At 39.4% G+C, this 13,907-nt stretch overlaps 2 protein-coding genes across 3 annotated transcripts in view; both read right to left on the bottom strand.

Moving 5' to 3' along the window:
• The window catches only part of LOC139945714 (receptor-type tyrosine-protein phosphatase T-like), a 43,694-nt gene extending 40,044 nt beyond the window's left edge, over window positions 1–3,650 (bottom strand). The window contains exon 1 of the mRNA XM_071943072.1: window positions 3,511–3,650. Coding sequence (XP_071799173.1) covers window positions 3,511–3,586 — 76 coding nt within the window. The 5' untranslated portion in view covers window positions 3,587–3,650. The remainder of the gene's footprint in view (window positions 1–3,510) is intronic.
• A 567-nt stretch (window positions 3,651–4,217) lies between these two features.
• Window positions 4,218–12,987, bottom strand: LOC139945713 (uncharacterized). 2 transcript variants are annotated; one of them, XM_071943071.1, is made up of 3 exons: window positions 12,800–12,987; window positions 9,519–9,593; window positions 4,218–8,577 (listed from the first exon to the last, which is right to left on the bottom strand). In XM_071943071.1, exons 1-3 carry the CDS (start codon window positions 12,860–12,862, stop codon window positions 7,075–7,077), a joined length of 1,641 nt encoding a protein of 546 aa, XP_071799172.1. In that variant the 5' UTR covers window positions 12,863–12,987; the 3' UTR covers window positions 4,218–7,074. The 2 variants fall into 2 exon arrangements, with proteins under 2 accessions (XP_071799172.1, XP_071799171.1); XM_071943070.1 differs by lacking the exon at window positions 12,800–12,987 and adding an exon at window positions 12,245–12,325.
• Window positions 12,988–13,907: the final 920 nt, after the last annotated feature.

Here is a 13,907-nt window from a genome sequence, read left to right as displayed (position 1 = left end):
TCTAGTAATGAGATACTAGGCCTATTGGTGTAAGGGTAAAAAACAAATGACATTATTTTTATCTCTATTAAAAAAATAAAAAAAAATCTACCAGTGTGTACCATGGGCACAAGATCAAATTAATGCAACTAAGTATTTAATAATTTGGGGGGGCTAATCATCCTTACTCGCAGCTAGAGCTGAATTGCGAAGGACGCAGCTACAATGTGTTTGAGAAGCTGGCATTCAAGGGGGCCTTTGGCTGCCAGCCATATCAACCCATAATGACTAATAGGATCGAAAGCCAAAGATCGAAAGTGTTTGATTTTTCCTGAGGGAGGAAAACTGGATGGTCTGGAAAACCCTCATAGCACAGCAGAGAACCAACGCGCAACTCAACTCACATATATGGCCCTGGCCGGGTATCAAAGCGGACACCTTGGTGCGAAGTGAGCGCTTTGTGCACAAGCCAACCATGCCACATTCACTGTAATGTTCACTAGCTACAGCAGTTATAATGTCTGTATGACCTCTGTACTTAGCACTTGTCCCTTACGTTCCAATTTGCCCAAGTGACACTCTAGCCTTTCGTTTTATTAGGTAATGCCCTTGTAGGTCTACATGAAGACTGTTAGCAGCAGCTAGACCAATTTTGGCCATGCTGGGCTCTGAATCCAATTTAGTCAGGCAATGGGTTCAACAAAATTATTCATGTTTAGATAAGTTAGGGAGATTGCTGAAGTGTAATCTGGGGAAAATCTGTGCTGGGCAGCACCTTAGTATATTTTGCACAAAGTGCTGGGCGATGTTAGTTCTGGGTAGACCCGCCCGGCACTGCACATCATGGCTACAACACTAACTGATAGCACATCTAATTGCTCTCTCTTCTCACGTGCTCACCAGCAAGTTTCCTATTACCAGCTAGACAGAGAAAAGCGCAAGTGCTTTGTTAGTGTTTTTTTTCTGTGATGTCCTGTTCAGCAGAAATACAAACCTGATACTTGCCTTTATGCCCATTGTGCCCTTGAAATTGAAATTATCTAGTAGAAATGTACAATTTACTCATCGGGTGCCCTTTAAGGAAAAATTGTCTTAGTGCCCCTGCCCTTTCAATAATGAAGCATACAAACTTGGTATTATACAGATAGTGCAGGAAACAATAACGATGCCCTTCATAAACAGATATAAGATAAGCATCTGATTTTACAAAGAGTTCCTAGGACTTGGAGATTAAAAAACGCATGGCTAGTCCTACGAGAAACTCGTTTTAACTCGAGATAAGACTAGTCTCAACTCTTTGAGAAATCCACCAAAGTACAAGAATAATATTGTGAAATAATTTATTATATTTTCACTTATATTTTCATGTGGGGCATTTAGTCTAAGACCTGATAGTTCACGGCAGTAACAGAGGCAACTACATACTTTTATGTACAGTACCTCAATGCACCTGGTCATTGCCTTGATGCCCCTTATTTTTTAATTCTAAATATAATTTTGAATCATAGAGAGTCTCTTAAGAACATAAGAAGGACAACACCAGTCTAAAAACATGGCATCAAATTTAAATTGGCAAAAGAAAAACCATGATATTTCCATAGATGTCCTCACTTGTGCCTACCCCCCCCCCCACCTCAAAGTCTGGCTGGCTGCTGCTTCCTGATAAAGTACTATCTTATATTCAGATCAGTAATAGTAAAAACTACCAATATAACATTGAGAGTGACACTCTTTCCTTCCTCTATGGTGACACCCACCAAGCATGTACACCCCTCGCAAAAGATAGCAAGGCCAAAAAGGAAACCTCAGTGAGTAAGGACATTTGTGGAGGAAGTTGTTGTTGGTTCTTTCCAGATTACAATGCCATTCTGTGATTATGACAGGAAGCAAAGTTGGCCTGAGATTGATCTGTACAGCCTGTACAAACACTGATTCAACTTTGCTGTTTAGTGGCGGAGTACATGTAGGCTGACTGCAAAAGTTCAGAGATTTTTTGGGTTTCAGTTTGTCAAGTAAAAACACTACTTGATAGAGTGCCAATTTAGTTTCCTTTTAACTTCTTAAGATTTCTCAATTGGTAAAAATGTCTCAAATTGAACAGACAGATTTTTTTTTGTATTTAACCAAAAACAGTGGAATCAAATCCAGCCTGCAGTTATCAGTGTCTCCCCTGGTTGATGCTACTATAAAAGGGGAAAATCCACAAGAGCGTAGGGCTTGTAGCTCAACATTAGTGGCCTAGAAAGACAAGTGAAAAGCTACACAGTTTCACACAAGTATTAGTAGGCATTTTTTGAAGCTGCATGCCTGGGTATAGTAATACACATCCAAATGAAAACCAGTTTTAACTGCTTTCTATGAGTTGATTATGATATTTTTTTATTATTATTATACAAATATGAAACAATTAGTCTTTGGAAACATAATAATATGCTCTAAACGGCAGCTTCAGTCTTGGGTTCTGTTTTATCTTTTTCCGGTTTCATTCTAAGAATCTTGACGGCCTTAAGTTTTGGTTTCAAATCTTAGTCCATGCTTCTTGTGTTCAAAGAACTTCTCAGATTTTCAGGTTCATAAAGACTATGAGCACAAAGTCGTAATGTATAAAAAATCCGTCTAAGCAGAAAAAAGTATTGTATTTTCTGTAACAGATTTATGAAATTGGTCCCTGAAGTGAAAGCCTGACTATTTAGTAGTTCCAGCAGAATTGCCAAGCTTGCTGAATGCACTTCATGTACACCTCCATTATGTTTGGATTTGAAAATAAAGTTCAGTTAATTTCTATTTCATGGCCCTGCATGGCAAGAGCATGCTAAATTGCTGGTGGCTCCTGTCTATGTGTATTGTAAGCAGATGGAGTCACACAACAAGACAATTGTATTATTTTGTAAACAACCTACAACTGATGTCATACTGTCAAGTTTTCTAGAGGCCGTTCGCATGGTGAAATCCTTAGCAGCAGGAACTACTGTACCCGCAAATTCAAACTGTCTCAAGCTTGGCATCATCTATAGTGTTAAGACATTTGCTCTGCCTCTAGCAATGCAAAGGTCATGGGTTTGAATCCTACCCGAGTGATTGACCTTTATTAGTAGGTTTTTCACAGAACTTGGAAAGGACCCTTGGCTTGGGAAAGTACAGAGTTTACGTAACACTAGTAGTATAACACCAACAGTGTTTATTATAATAATGTAATAATATTAGCATACACATTGCCATTGGTGTAAGGGTAAAGTTAAAAAACAGAATCTTTTAAAAGTCTCGTCTAGGTCTCTAACTAAAGTCAAAATGTCAAACCACTGCAGTGCAGCTGCTAACCCGACTAAACTTCGTTTCTGAAACGGACGGTCCCCAATGTGTACCTACGTACGTGTGTGCCAAAACTTTTAAGAAGGGGAAAATAGCAACCTGTGATTTAAACTTAGATAGTATCTCGGTCAACAACCGTCCCAAAACACCGATAGTTAATAAACCACAATGACCATAACTACTCTGTCATGAAAACTAAATCATTTCCGACAATAACCTTACCTTTTACAGAACTCGAAAGAAGTAAAATTACCACCCGGAAGTAAGTAAGCACACCGTTCATTTTGTATTTCGCCATAGTCGAACAGTGTCTATTGTGAACTGTGTTGATTGTGCGTGCTCAGTTTATCGTCTGCTCCTCGTTTGTCAAACTTTCTGAAGAGGGCTAGTCAACTTTGTCAATGGGGTATAAATAAAAATATAAATAAAATCAAAGTGATAAATAATTCTGTATTTTTAGGTTATTTTACATTTTACTTACATTTTCTCCACAAAAAAGTATATTTGTTTAGTGTCTGATATATGTTGATTAATTAAATGACAGGTCTTGGTATTAAAAACAATGTCAACCCAAAGACAAAAACAATTCTTGCCCATAATATAATAGACGAGCTTGTAATGACGTCACCTTCCGTTCTAAGAAGTTCCTGTGGGGGGGGGGGGGGGGAGTTGTAAACCGCATGTACCACGGGCAGATTGCTTGTAAAAAACATTCTGTCGTGTGAGGGCGCTATGTATGTTTAACGGTGATTGCTTGATAAACACAATGCGTGATTAGACCCACTAATTGTATTATAAGGGTTGCCCCCAATATCATAGGTTACTTAAAGGGGGTGTGAGATACAAGAAAGCTGCGACAGGAACAGTGAGATATAGGCTAACAAACAACAAAGTACATACAAATGATATTAACAAGACAAATAACCTTTTCAACGAAAGATTCCTTTGAATTTATTATTGCTCAAATTCAAACATTATTAACTTAGTTCTCTTATTTCCATAAAATTACAACTTTCAATTTACAACTCGTGTAACAGCTCTTAACTAACATGTATTTAGTTTTTTGTTACAGGCACTGGACACGTTTGGCAATTGTCAAATACGCATTTAAAACAAATCTGTGCAAATTTTGGTCATCAAAGTTTTTCAAGTGAAAAATGAAAGATAAAAACACCCTTGTTGCACAAGTTGATGTGCTTTAAGATTCCTAAACAATGTTTCAGGTCTGAAGAGTTTTAAAATTTAACTGAGAAGTTACCTCCAGAGGGAACAGTTTCTCATGTTTTATAAATGTACATGTACTAGTGCAGATCTCCATTGCTAGTTACCAATTAAGTTTTTATGCCAACACTTATTCCGAGGGTTAGGAATTATCAATAGTGTCCAGTGCCTTTAAGTGAGTCCATCTTGAGTCTATATTGTATTGTTTCCATTTAAATGGACACCTTCAGCCAAAATAGAACAAAATGTTATTTTTGTTACAGTAACACTGGTATTAGTTTGTTTTACTTTTTTTTCAAAACAGGATACATAAGCTGAAAATTACACAAAACTCCAAAGGAAATTCAAGTCATCGTAAAAAGTAACTTTCAATTGACTGTAAATACCTAACAACTTGAATACATTTCCCCCCAAACAAGTTATCTTGTTGTACACAGAATTCATTTTATTTACTATATTTATATAGAACTGTACCACTCGCATGTAAATGAAAGGCATTATCGAAAAAAAGTGTGAAAATCAAAACAAACATATTCAGTTTTATAGATTATTTCAAAAAGAAAGCTACAACATGCCCCTTGCACTGACATCACACCAAGGTGCATACAATGTGCACATCGTCTGCCATTTTGACAGTCAAAATGCAGTCAAAATGCATGTCAAGCACAGTAACAAACGGGGAACTTAACTCACCAAATGGGAGCAAGTTTTATTGTGTCATGGTGTAAGAAACCAATGTCTTCACTCTGCTTACTGTTAGCACAGAATCAGCACAAAATCATCATCCAATAGGTCGTCAATTTGTTTAAAACCTTTTTAACTGGTTCCTTTGGAGCAGTGTTTTCATCATGACTTCTTCTTACATAAAATTTGGCCCCTAAGCAAAACAGGTAATGTATATCATAGTGGTGAATAAGCCATTTCTACTAAGCATGTTTTATTTGCTTAGCATGTTTATTAGATTTAACCACTGTCTCAACAACAAATGTACGGTACATACTTAACGCAATTTATTGCTGGGCAAAGAACAAATACAGCATGTAGTCTCTATACAGAGTTTGCCCTTTACTTTGTCAGTAGCTTGTCGTTTCACTAGTCCGTCAGCTTTGCACTGGTCTATATTTCTTATTTTAACACCCCCTACAAATATCTGCCTTTTCATTGGTTTAAAACGCTGCACATGGTATGTCTTAGTTGTACAGGACCGCGGCCGTGTAATAGTGCATCGTTGGCCGTGTAATAGTGCATCGTTTGCCGTGTGATAGTGCATAGTTTGCAGTGTGATAGTCCGACGACTATCACATAGCGTGCAGTACCCAGACGTCTTTTTACCCACCTCGAACCCAATCGTGAATCTGTGTATCTGAAACGCGCGTTCGAACAATACGTGTTTAAGATGATAAATAGTTATAAAACACTGCCTGCTTTAAAACTACGACGGTTAAAACTACGACTCCCTCGGTGATCCCCGGACTGTTCCATTTTCTGCCGATTCCGGGGATCATCTCAGGAGGGTAGTTTAAACCATATCACTCAAAGCAGTCAATATTTGTATACTATAAAATATGGATGCTTTTCAACACTGTACTAGCCAAGAGGACCACTTGGAGTGCATTTTGACTGATCATCGTGTTTTTTTAACTGCCATTTGGCCAGCAGACCACTGTTTAGGGAAAACGCTGAATGTACATAGCAGACACTGATGTTCTTAGAACTGTGCTGAAGGCTAACAACGTGAGGTTAGTGGTAGCACTATGTGTGAAGCACTTTTAAGTAGTGTTGGCTCTGAAAAGAAGCAATGGTTGACAACTAAACGTTTTGATTAGAGCGACTGATCAAAACACTTTCAGAAAAAAACACTACTCAGAACAGATTTAGACATGTTCCGATAAAAACAGTTTATAAGTTAAACTGTGGAAAACAGTTTTTTTCTTATTTTGATTTTGGTCTTGCAGATAAAGTTTTTGAGTCCTGTTGTACATCTTTGGATGAGACCATCCATTCATACTAATCAAAACCCTAAAAGCCGACATCAGTTCCACCTAGCGTCAACAAAAAACAGTTGGCGAATGACTTTCAGGATCACACTGCGCCTGAGCTAAGACCATTTTCAGTTGGCGATTATTTATGACCTGATCGTAACTGCGATGATTTTAAGACCATCTGACACAGTCGTCGCTCAACAAAATTAAGAGTCGCAAGAGTAGAACAATTTCAACTTGTACGATGTTTACCAGAAAAATAATGCCCGAACTAGAGCAGTTAAAAAACTAGCTCCGTCAACTTCTAATTTCTCACAGAGCTAATATCAATTTTCCAGCCTTAAACCATCTTATATTTGCACAATGCTAGTTGGTTGGGTACGAGTTAACAAACCTTCTGTAAAAGATATCCTGTATTAATACATAACATCTTAATCTGTCCATGTTATAAACATTAATCAGACAGAATTGAGATGTTTCTTCATGAAATTCAAACACCCCAAAATCAATTCTTTTTGTGGAACTTATTGAAAGAGTGGCACTTCTAGACAAATTGGAATGGAAACCTCTCACTTGTCCAACACTAATCTAGACAAATATATGGTAAAATATGCAAGGCCTCGTCATCTTGGGTAGCAATAGATAAGGACTGCGTCCAATCAAACCATTCCCTTTTGTTGTTATAGCAACCATTGACTCCATCCCATTCTGCTTGATGGATTCTTTGGATGTCTTCCACTGTAACTGGTTTGGACGGTAGTACCTCCTCCTCCTCCTCCTCTTGCTCCTCACAAACATCCCCCTCATCTACTCCACCATCATTCTCATCAGTCATTTCAATGGGAAGATTCCCTCCAGGTGTCGTCGGCTCACTTTCAACAGATGGTGCTAAACTCAATAGAACCTTCTCCGTGTCAATTTGGGATAACATTTGGCTATATTTCTCATCGCTGTGATTATCGCCTTCTTCATCAAAATCATCATCAAACATCGAGAAGGAAGTCTTCGATGATTCTGGTATAAAAGGATCTAATTCACTGGACTGAGATCCCGCTCGTAAAGTGTCGTACTCAACTGATGAACTGGCTATTGTAAAACTTGTTTGTTGTTGTGATATGCTCGGTGAGGGCAACCGTAACTTCACCGTCGCTGAACTAGAATTAGAATCTGAAAGATTTTTATGTACACTTGGAGATTTGTTTTGTAGTCGACTTAATGCTGAGTCACTCTTTGACGCCTCATTGTCTTTTCTAGTTTCATCCGTCTCCTCATGACTGGAATCTACACAATTAGAATCAGTTGATTGTTTTGCCTTCACTGACGGAGATGACCTACTTTCTTTAGAAGCTGCAACGACAAATGGAGAACCTTTGCTACTACTACTACTACTATTAACTGCACTTAACACTGGCTTAGTTAAAGGAGACTTTGAAAGCACCTTGCTAGTCTTTGCGTTCAATTTACTAAGACCCGGTGATGATGCTCCCTTGGCTTTCAAAGCCGGAGAACTAGTTCTTGACGATGACAATTTTGAATCTGACGGTTTCACCTTGGCAAAAGCTGATTTAGAACTTTGAAGATTGGTTTTACTTGCATCCTTTTCAACTGGCATACCATTTTTTTTGTCCAGATCTTGTTGGTTATCTTTGGTTGCATTCGAGGTGGGTGTAGTATTAACTGCCGGTCGTGGTTTCTTAGGGATGCTTGGTGTTGACCCTGTAGACGAAAGAGTTCCCGGGGAACTTCTTTCAACCTTCCTCCGTTTGTGGTTTTCTGATTTCTTTTTGTCCACTGTAGACGTTGATGACGGGGTGGTGGATGTGTTGGCTTTGAGCTTGGGAGTTCGTTTACCCCCTGAGGGTGTTTTTGAGGTAACACCTTGGGTAGGTGGAGTGGGTTGCCTGCTCGTTGTGTCATCTTGAGAAGTGCTGCTAGGCTGCTTGGTGCTACTGGGTGTTCCTGAAGGGGCTGGTCCACGCACAAACTGCTTACTCCAGATACGTACCAACTTCTTGCATCGAGTGGAAAGTGAACTGTCCAAAGTGTTCTTGCGAATGTCATTGACGATCTTACCGAGACGGGTTTCCTGCATTTGAATAAAAGTACAAGTTGCTATCACTGAATGTTTATCACAGAAACACTTTGGAAACTTGATGCAAGTTTTGTTTATCAAGTGGGTAGTAATTAACAAATTGAGGCCCAGGGTTCTGACCACAGATGTGAGTGTGGAGAACCAGCTGACTACCACTTTTTCTGATCAGACATTTTCCAGCTTTTTGAATTAACTTTACTGAATTCCCTTCTAAAGATGTTCAACAAAATTTAGAATTGGTATATACAAGTTTCAAAAAATGTATCAAAAGCTGTCAACTTGTGGAAGTGTCGTGGCCAAGCAGTCAAGAGCACTGAATTCAAATTCTGGTGTTTCTGATCAGCAGAGTGTGGGTTCGAATCCCCAGCCGTACCACTTGTGTCCTTAAGCAAGCCACTTAACCATTGCTTCATCCATCGGATGGGACATAAAGCCGTTGGTCCCATGTGTTATGTAACACATGTAAAAGAACCCTGTGCCTTTATCGATAATAGAAGGGGTTCGCCCCGGTGTTCCTGGGTGTGGCTCCTGTATCGCCGTAGCAACCTTAAACCCTTATAATGTGCTACATAATTGGGTCTCAGGAACTTTCTTTCTGAAAGTTTGTATATATACCCAGCACCTTGAGTACCTTGTTTGGTAGATACCTGCGCATATAAGACTGCGATATTATTAATTGCAGTCCCTCTTTGGTTCCAAGACTAATTATGAGAGACACATAGCGTAAGCAATCCAGCGAAAAGTAACATTCATCTTGCAATGATTTTCAGACACACTGATCGTAGCTTTACCATAGACAACATGATACAAGTTCTATACATGTCGCATGCCCTATTCCATAAAAATGGGACTGAAACACTTTGCTATTTTTGTTCAGCGAGGTGGGGTGTCTCAGGTTTGGCAGGGCAGGGGGAAACATTGAATTTAATACAAACCTCAAGAGCTTCTTTGGTAATCTGGGTGTTCTCAAGACATGAAATTGCTGCCAACACACTAACCATGTTAGTAACCTGAAATCAAACAAAAACATTTTTAAATTCAAATTGTTTATGTAAGCACGGCAATGCAGTCAGCACCATTGGTCTCATCCAAGATGGCTGGGACTGGCTGATAAGTTTCATGAACTCTTACTGAGGAAGTGACTTCAAGGGCAGAATGTTTACCTATACCACGCATTGCATTTATAGAGACAGGTACTGGTTTTACGGGCCCAATGATTTCATTGGATAACTTTCCATATCTGCGTTTTAATTGGTCTGAGGTGTTTTATTTACCATGTAATTTATACGTGTGCGTGTGAATTTACTGCAAATCTCTGTCAAGATCCGGACAGGGCGGTATCTATCTGGCGTTATTCAAGAGCCTCGAAGAGTTACGTCAGATCTTCAGGTTACATGTTGTATGTTGAACGTTCTATGTTCTGCGACGCCATTTGGGTAAGGTGCCACCTCTAGAGAAAACTGCACTCTCTACCGAACGACGTCTTGCTCTGGTGTCTCTCATGGATGAGGACCAGTTGCTTAACATTTTGGTATTAATTGCAATCTCATGTTGACGCGCAACCTTACGTAGCACTTATAACTATGCCTGGGCGACTCGTGGAATTTACTACTCGACTAGTCACGCCTGAAAAATTCAAGACTTTAATACTAATCGCGGCTAATTTTTAATTCCCAGGATGCATTGTGCTTCGTAGGTAAATTATGTTGTCATAAAATTAAATAGTCTTGATTGTCACATGTGGTTCACGAAGCAGGTAATCGCGACTATTTTTATAGTAGTCGTGGCAGCATAATTAACCAAGTTGGTGAAAAACGAAAGCCGCAACTCGACTAAGCATCAATAGTCGCAACTACAAAACTGTCGTACTACTCGCCCAGACTTATTAATAACATGTAACGCAATCATTACACAACAATGTGAAGTGATTGATTGATTCTTGCTTGTTGTCAGGAACACGTCACAGAAATATGAATTTATTTCCTCTAGCGACTGTTGATTTTTTCTGTCAGTGACTAATCATGCTAGTCAACATCATCATAGTTTACAGGGACACGGTAGACTTGGATTGGGCAAGTTGGTCTATGAAAAGCATTTAAAACCATTTGTTTTAAATGCATTATTTGATTGAAAAGATGTTTTAAAAGTATAATATAATGATCCACACAAATATGCCTCAAAATTGCACGGTTTTCCATGAACTAACATGACACGCTATTTTGTCGAGTCAAATTGGTGACTCCAGAAAATGGCTGACTGTGTTAGTTTGTAAGGTAAAAAGAAAACAGTGCAATTTCAAGGCATATTAATGTGTACTGTGGATCAGCGTTGTAGCCACAGTGGGCGGCGGTGGGCGGGCCCGCCCAACACTGACAATTTCCGCCCGGCACTTCAGCTGAAAAGTAGACTGCCGCCCACCACAAAATTTCCCCCAAAATTAATAAAAAATTAAAAGTCCTGCTTTATTGATCACATTGCAAGACTAAAATGTCATGTTTTTTCGTGTTTTGTCATTTTAAATGCAGTTTGTATTATTTTTTTTGCCAGAATTTGGAGCAATAAAAACCTCAAACGTGTTTCCCACGTAACTTGCCTCTTGCCATCTTGTGAAGTTTTCTTCGTGAAATGTGCCCTGACGTTTTTATTGAACGAACTATAGTACAGTGTAGAAGGCGTACCGTCTATACAGTTTGAGCAGTGCTGGTACCGTGCACATGTACACGATGTATGTATGCACATGTGGTGTACACCCTTACTACAAAGTACGTGCGCACTGCTCGCAATCTCTGACCATCTCTGACCAAGTTTAAATTCAGCTGCGCCCACCACTACAAATGTTCTAGCTACAACACTGCTGTGGATAATTAAATCCTACTGTTAGTTTTAAACCATCTTTTTCACGCTATGAAATTGGACTCTGGTCTTGATCAGCAAGAAAAACCATTTTGAGCTACAACACCGGCCAAATTTTGGGTTAAATAAATTGAAGTAGATGTTTATACGACTTTTGGACAACCTTTCTTGTCATGCTCGAGTCATGTTTTTAACTGCCCCGAAAATTGCCCAAAACAATGCCACAATGTCTTTTTCGGATAACTTTCCGTATGGCGCCACCACTTTTTCACTCATTTTTAGAAAAAGGGATATCTCATTGAGGTAAATTGGATACTATATTATTTCATATCGAATGAAAAAGTGGTGGCGCCATACGGAAACTTTTCCTCTTTTTCAATAAGTCATCCATAGTTTTTCTGATTCTGAAGTTCTATTATTGGACTAGTTATTAACTTATAATAGTGATGGTAGACTAGGTTGTTAGAATGTACAGGCTTTTTTCAACAAGCACAGAGTGGATTGTGGAACAAGCTCTGGCCATACAAAATACAATACAAGGACTATCCCTCGCTCTTTTACAAAAACTACGAGATGACTGAATTCTGACAGGGCCTACAACAATTTACAAATCTACAGCAAGAACAAATTCTAAATTTATATCAGGATTTTCACAAAATCCTGACCGAAAATTCCAGTAAATAAAACTGCATATAGCATACATAAATCAGTGGACAAAGTACATCATGTCCCAATTGTTATTTCCCTTCATCAAAAGTTACAGTGCCCATTTTGAGCCGTACATGATGCTGTACAGCAGCAAGCCTACCGTTATATACAGTAGATCCCATTCAGTAAATGATGCTTTCTTCAACGCTAGTTCCTCCATACTCGCCATTTTATTTACAATGTACAGAAAAATTATGCACAGAAAATCTAGACGTGTTGTAGAAAACGTATAGCGCATGCGTGCTAGCTGCCCTCTCATAGGTTCCCGGCTCGGTCAACAGTCATTTTGCAGTGGACCAGCCAAGTGTCCAGATCCCCTTACCGTTCGCCGGTCTCCAGATACAATTTGGAAAATGATGATTTTCACTACTTTTACCTCTCTCTGTCCTTCATTTTTTGCGTCTGGAATAATCTATAGGAGTTAAGCTTTCCGATCGGGATGGCAATCGGTTCTGACAGTGACGACTCGCCGCGGATTCGTGCACCGAATTTGGGTCTCCGTCTGGAAAAATCGGCCATTTTGAAGGCGCGCATGCACGTTGAAACGGGCATGGCGACAGTGCAGCGTGATCATCGATAAATCGCCTCGCTACCTATCCTGATTTTCGACAGTTTGTGGACTTGAAGAGGCAAAAAAATGGAAAATATGGCTTACTTTGGCATCTTGGTCTGTTGCCTTGAGCAGCTGCTCCTTGATCTGGCTCGGGGTTGGCGGCATTTGACCGTCTATCCCCGGTCAAATTTAGCCGAGGTGCAGCACCTCCACAGCACACACACTGCACAGGCATATTACACTCAACTCGTTTTATTTCCCGATGTGTGCCCAATGGAACTATGGGATTGATAGTGCCAGCTTTTTTTTTTACAAGTCGCTTGAAAGAAAACTTGTTCGCGTATCCGAAAATGACGTCACGATGTCCGATAAACGCCGACGTTGTATTATTTTGTGACCCATTTTTTCGTTAACATGGCGAAATCGTTTTTCTCTTTGAAAAAATCTTTTAAACTATGGTGAGATATTTATTATTTATTTATACTTACTTGCATGGCCGTGGCGTATGGGTATGCGTGCACGGGCAAGGTCGCGCGCTCCACCGTGGCGCTCTACGTACTACATTGTACTGCGTTTGAGTTTTTTTGAAACGTTTTTCGTGGAATCAAATTTTTTCAAAACGTCCAGTTGTTGATGACACATGAATGACACATAAATTTACTTCTAGAGTTAGACACCTGTCTTACCTCTTTATATGAAAGTGCTGAGTGATGAACTGCTTAAAAGAAATTGTAGGATTTTACATGCGAGTCTTAGCTATGATGTTGAAATGCCGTTGTTGAAGCCCTTTTGTCTGATTTAAGCTCAAATACCTTCCAGCCTCGTTTTGGCATTAATGGTTTACCACTAGATAACAAGATCAAGAAACCCACAACGATGACCTGATACATCTTGCTGGCTTACCCCCCCCCCCCCCCCCCCCCGGCCAAAAAAACTACACAAACAAACTTGTTCAAACCAAACACCCCGCCCAAAACACCCCTTTGAAACTACGAAGAAACAAAACATAGTACTGGTAGTTTGATTTAGGTAGGCTAGGGGGGGGGGGGGGTCCATTTTTAGAGTGATGTAAAAAGAAAAAACTGTGTTGTCAGGGATTTGGTTTCATAAAAGTGATGCCAATACTCAATAAAATTTACACTTCAAAACTATTCCCCACATTAATACAAATATTATTTGCAAATTATACAAAAAAAGACTAACATTCTGG

This window comes from Asterias amurensis, chromosome 13, assembly GCF_032118995.1.
Source record: "Asterias amurensis chromosome 13, ASM3211899v1".
NCBI lineage: Eukaryota > Metazoa > Echinodermata > Asteroidea > Forcipulatida > Asteriidae > Asterias > Asterias amurensis.
This window is presented reverse-complemented; position numbering and strand designations above follow the sequence as displayed.